Below are 4,571 nucleotides of genomic sequence, written 5' to 3' on the forward strand. Positions count from 1 at the left end.
AATCGACTGCAGACACTAATTTTGATTAGCTATAAAGAGCAGAAAGCATAGTTTTTGTACACCCATTCTTAATAAATTAAATCACTATCATTATATAAGTATAACCTACCGTAGGCCAGGGCCGGATTTAGCTGATGGGGGGCCCGGGGCAATTTTAACTAGGGGGGCCCCGTGCAAAAATTTTTTTCAAGCCTACGGCGCGAAAACCCACCTCTACGTGTACAGTACCATTAATCCAGTACTGCACAGCATTTTTCAGAAACTTCAAAGGCTGAAAGAAAGAAAAAATAACACAAAATCACATTTTTTCCACGTAGGGGGCCCTTCAAAAGTCGGGGGCCCGGGGCACCTGCACCCTCTGCCCCTCCTAAATCCGGGCCTGCCGTAGGCTATTTTTAACCGGTATTCCATTTTATCCCAAGCATGCAAATACTTTGTTTCTTTAAATTTAACTTCGATTTGATTTTCAGATTTAAAGACCATGAACCGTGTGATTACAGTAATCCAAGAAACCAAGAGCCATGGTTTTGCTCACGTCCTTCCTCTGGAAAGTGCTTGCCTATTATCTTTATGGAAGCAATAAGTGACTTTAGTGATGCCCCTCTAGATATTCGTTCAGATTTATCGAATATCTTCCACTTATATCGACTTATCCCTCAGTGTGGATCAGAGATAACTGTAAAAAGATTACCTTTGCAAAATGTACAAAGCTACAACTGGAACAAGATTGCAACTATAAAACATCCATCGGGGTACTGTAACGAAGGCCGATGGGTGTCACTAGAACACCATCACAACCTTACTTCACTACAAGATTGCATGTCTTGTTTTGCTCATAAAGTTGTGTACATGTTTGGCGACTCTACAACTCGACAGTTTTTTATTTTGCTCCAGAAAGGATTTAACATGGACTTGACAATTTCAGATCAAACCAGATTCTGGCTCAGACCTCGCATGGCGCGACATACAGAAAAAAACATCACAATATACATGCGAGGGCACGGCCCACCAGTCAGTAACCCGGGTACGACTGACTCCAGGCCATATATAAGTGACTCGTTTGAAGGGATCCAAGTGGGAGGCAAAGATGTTGTTGTAATGTTGAATTTGGGCTTACACTTACTCCAATACGACGTATATATTTATATTCATCGTCTCCAAGGGATCAAAACAGCCATAATTAAGCATTTGAAAAGATTTCCAAAAACTAAAATTGTCATAAAAGGAATGAATGTATCAAGTACACCAAAAAGACCATTTGAATGGTTGATTTATAGATACGACGTTTTATTACGCGAGACTTTTAAAAATATACAAAATGTTGTTTTTGTCAATTTGTGGGGTATGACAACTCTATGGCCTCTTACTACAGATTATCATCCTACGAAACCTCTTTTAATGCAAGAAGCATTATTGATTTTCAGTTACATTTGCGAGCAAAACTAACTTTTAACGTTTATCTAGTAATTCCAATACCGTACCACACAGAATGAATTACCGTAATATTCTGTTGATTTTTTACCCATTCTGTTGATTTTTTACTAAAGTAGGCTAGTAGCCTACCATAGCTCATACTCTAATGTGACTTTTTATCTCAACATACATTAGTCTACAGTAGAATGGGCCATATAACTTCAATTGGCAGGTCTGACACAGCATAGATCTAATTCAGTGATCCATGCATAGATGTACACTATTCCTATAAGAGTACGATGACTTTTGAGTATTTTCCTTCGCTATATAGATTATATTGTTACTATTATAAGTTAGATTGCTGTAAAAAAAGTAGTAAATTAACAATGACTTCTTAATTAGAAAAACCGTGGCTTTAAAGTTAATTACCATACACCCGGTCAACTAGGCTACTGTACCTTGTAGTGCCCCACGGCCCACATACGTAAATCAAATTTTAGGTTTTATTTGGAAAAAGAAGGCTACTCTAATTAACGCAGAACATTTAGCAAACTTGCAACACTGGGCTATAACAAGTCGACAGAAAATAATTTTGTTTAATTTTCTTTAGAAATATTTGTCCTAAGACTAAGTGTAAGTAGATCCCTATAGGCAGAGGTGGCCCCCCAGGCGGGGAAATCAGTAAACTTATATAGTAGGCAATGCAAAGTGAATCTGGGGCTATTCCCAAAAAATTGACATGGCATATAGGCTAATGCAAAATAAGGCGCTACAGAAGTTAAAGATAGTGTTTTTGAGTTTGATTATTAAACTAATATCGATGCCATGTAAACAACTGCAATCTCACTGAAGTCTTAACACTTAATTGGCCTACAGTATGAAGGGGGGTCCACCTTCATACTGTGTAGGGGTCCAGGTGGTGCCTTTGGATCCAGACCTGGGATTAGCCTATTTAGGGGTCCGTAACTTTACCAAGTGGCTGAGCAATTTGAAGAAACCATCGCACATCCTTGAAATATCTTGTGTTTTTTTAGAAGTGTCTTGATGTTGTACTCGAGGGTCTCATTGATACTGGGCCCAAATTATCCTCTTAGTGGCCCTGGGCCTATATCATTTTGGTCTCGAGCTTGCTTGAACGCTTCTGGTTTGTCGCTACTACCATTTTTCAATCCTTATAGTTTGTTACCAAGTATTATTTTATGCTTTGGTGATCGCATATAAAACTGACCTGAACTTAGACTTGTCCTGCTGGTCTGCTTTTGTGCAATGGCACGCTATCGCTCAAGCTGTGTCACATCTAAAAGGAGATATCACAACAGATACTTTTAACTTTGCTGAAAAGAAAGAATGAAAAAAGAAACGTAAAGTATTTTTAAACATGACTCTGCAGTGGTCTACTACATTATGAATCGTGAGTGCCCCTCTATATGCTGAAACCTAATAGGCATCACAGCACAAGTGGTTAGCATTATGTGTCACTTTAATCAGTTGCTAAACTCGACTAGTAAAAAAGTTGCCAATGAAGAATTTGTTTCATCTCACTTAAATGATATAGGCCTACATGGCTATCACAATACTAGCCAATTTCTGACTTCTGCTGACACAGTTTCTTCTTTGTTTCATAAATTGCCATTAAATTGCTCTGTTAGTTGTGATAAAATATCTTCTGAGCAAATTGCTTATGCAGATTTCAGTATCAGTGTATCTCTTTCACCATTTTTTAATATGTGCCTTAATTGTTCATGGGTATGTGCCAAATGCTTGTCTTAAAACTGAATTAGTTCCCATTGTTAAAAACAAATCTGGTGACGTAAAAGACATCGCAAACTACAGACCTATTATATTGCTCCTGCTACTGTCGTTTCTAAACTATTTGAGCATGTTGTACTTTTTTACAATAATGACTATCTCACAACAAATGATAATCAATTTGGCTTTAAATCTAAGTATAATACAGATATGTGCATTTTTGTACTTAAACAAGCTGTGTCTTACTACAGAAAACGTAAAAGTCCTGTTTTCTCTGTATTTTTAGATGCTTTGAAAGCATTTGATAGGGTAAACCACAACCTCCTATTCAAGAAACTAATTCAACGAGGAGTACCGATATGCCTTGTTCGTCTAATAGTTTATTGGTAGGCTACCTAATAGTTTATTGGTATAGTATACCCAGTACTGTATTCGAGGGTATACGACGGTATACGCAGTATACTCTCTGCTTTTTCGAGCAACTATTAGTATACCCTCTGGTTTTCCAAAGAGAGTGCGTATGCTATCCTTAATTCTTGACAACTACTAACTAACTACTTGACCCTTTGAGGACCATTAATAATGTGAGCTGTTTGATGTTTATTAATTGCAATGGACTACCTGTGGCTATCAATTTACCGCTAAAAAATATGTAGGCCCTAAGATCCTGGCTGCTCAACCACCGATCAGCTAAAGATATATAGCCGAGCTGACTGCATAGCCGGCTGCATTGCCGAGTGGTGAGAGCCCTGGAAAGGCACTCGAAAGGCGCCGGTTCGATACCGCTTACGAGCATGCAGCTGTGTCTTTGGCAAGACACTTAAAGGCATGCCTGAAGGTGGACACAAAGATCGGCTTCCTTGTCTTTCCGTCCACTTAATCTAAGTCTCCAACCACCAGGTGTAAGCCTGGATACGACAACAACAAGCTAAGAATACTAGATCCCAAATTTGTAAAGAGGTTAAAGATGTAGACTGTTTGGAATGTATTTATAGAAAAATAAACAATTTTGTACCTCTCGTCCAATTTTGATGTTGATAATTCATGTTATGGTAGAAATAGAATAAAGATTAGTATTTTGCAAGTTGTGTATTATTTATCATTTTGGCAAATCTGACAGTATACCCTGTGCTTTTTTTTACGAATACAGCACTGATATACCCATCAGCGGATGTACATACGCTGGGGTTGTCATTACTCACAGTCTTTTTCTGTCAGCAATGGTGCCAAACAGGGTGGTGTCCTCAGTCCTTACTTATTTGCTGTGTATATGGATGATCTAGCGACTGTTAAGCAAAACCAAGGCGGGCTGTTATATTGGTAATACACTTGTCAATCATCTCATGTTTGCTGATGATATTTGTTGCATCTCTCCAAGTGTTCATGGTCTGCAGAATATCTTGAATGTG

The 4,571-nt window shown here is 38.3% G+C and overlaps 1 protein-coding gene across 1 annotated transcript; it reads left to right on the forward strand.

The window, feature by feature from the left end:
- The first annotated feature begins 417 nt into the window (after positions 1 to 417).
- On the forward strand, positions 418 to 2,178 carry LOC145777447 (NXPE family member 3-like). The gene has a single exon (XM_082588820.1). It carries the CDS (start codon positions 424 to 426, stop codon positions 1,444 to 1,446), a length of 1,023 nt encoding a protein of 340 aa, XP_082444946.1. The 5' UTR covers positions 418 to 423; the 3' UTR covers positions 1,447 to 2,178.
- The last annotated feature ends 2,393 nt before the right edge of the window (positions 2,179 to 4,571 follow it).

The sequence above is a fragment of the Aplidium turbinatum genome, chromosome 9, assembly GCF_918807975.1.
Source record: "Aplidium turbinatum chromosome 9, kaAplTurb1.1, whole genome shotgun sequence".
NCBI lineage: Eukaryota > Metazoa > Chordata > Ascidiacea > Aplousobranchia > Polyclinidae > Aplidium > Aplidium turbinatum.

Bases quoted from the DNA above. Each gene is read 5' to 3' on its own strand.
- LOC145777447 (XM_082588820.1), top strand. From the start codon at position 424: ATGCAAATACTTTGTTTCTTTAAATTTAACTTCGATTTGATTTTCAGA.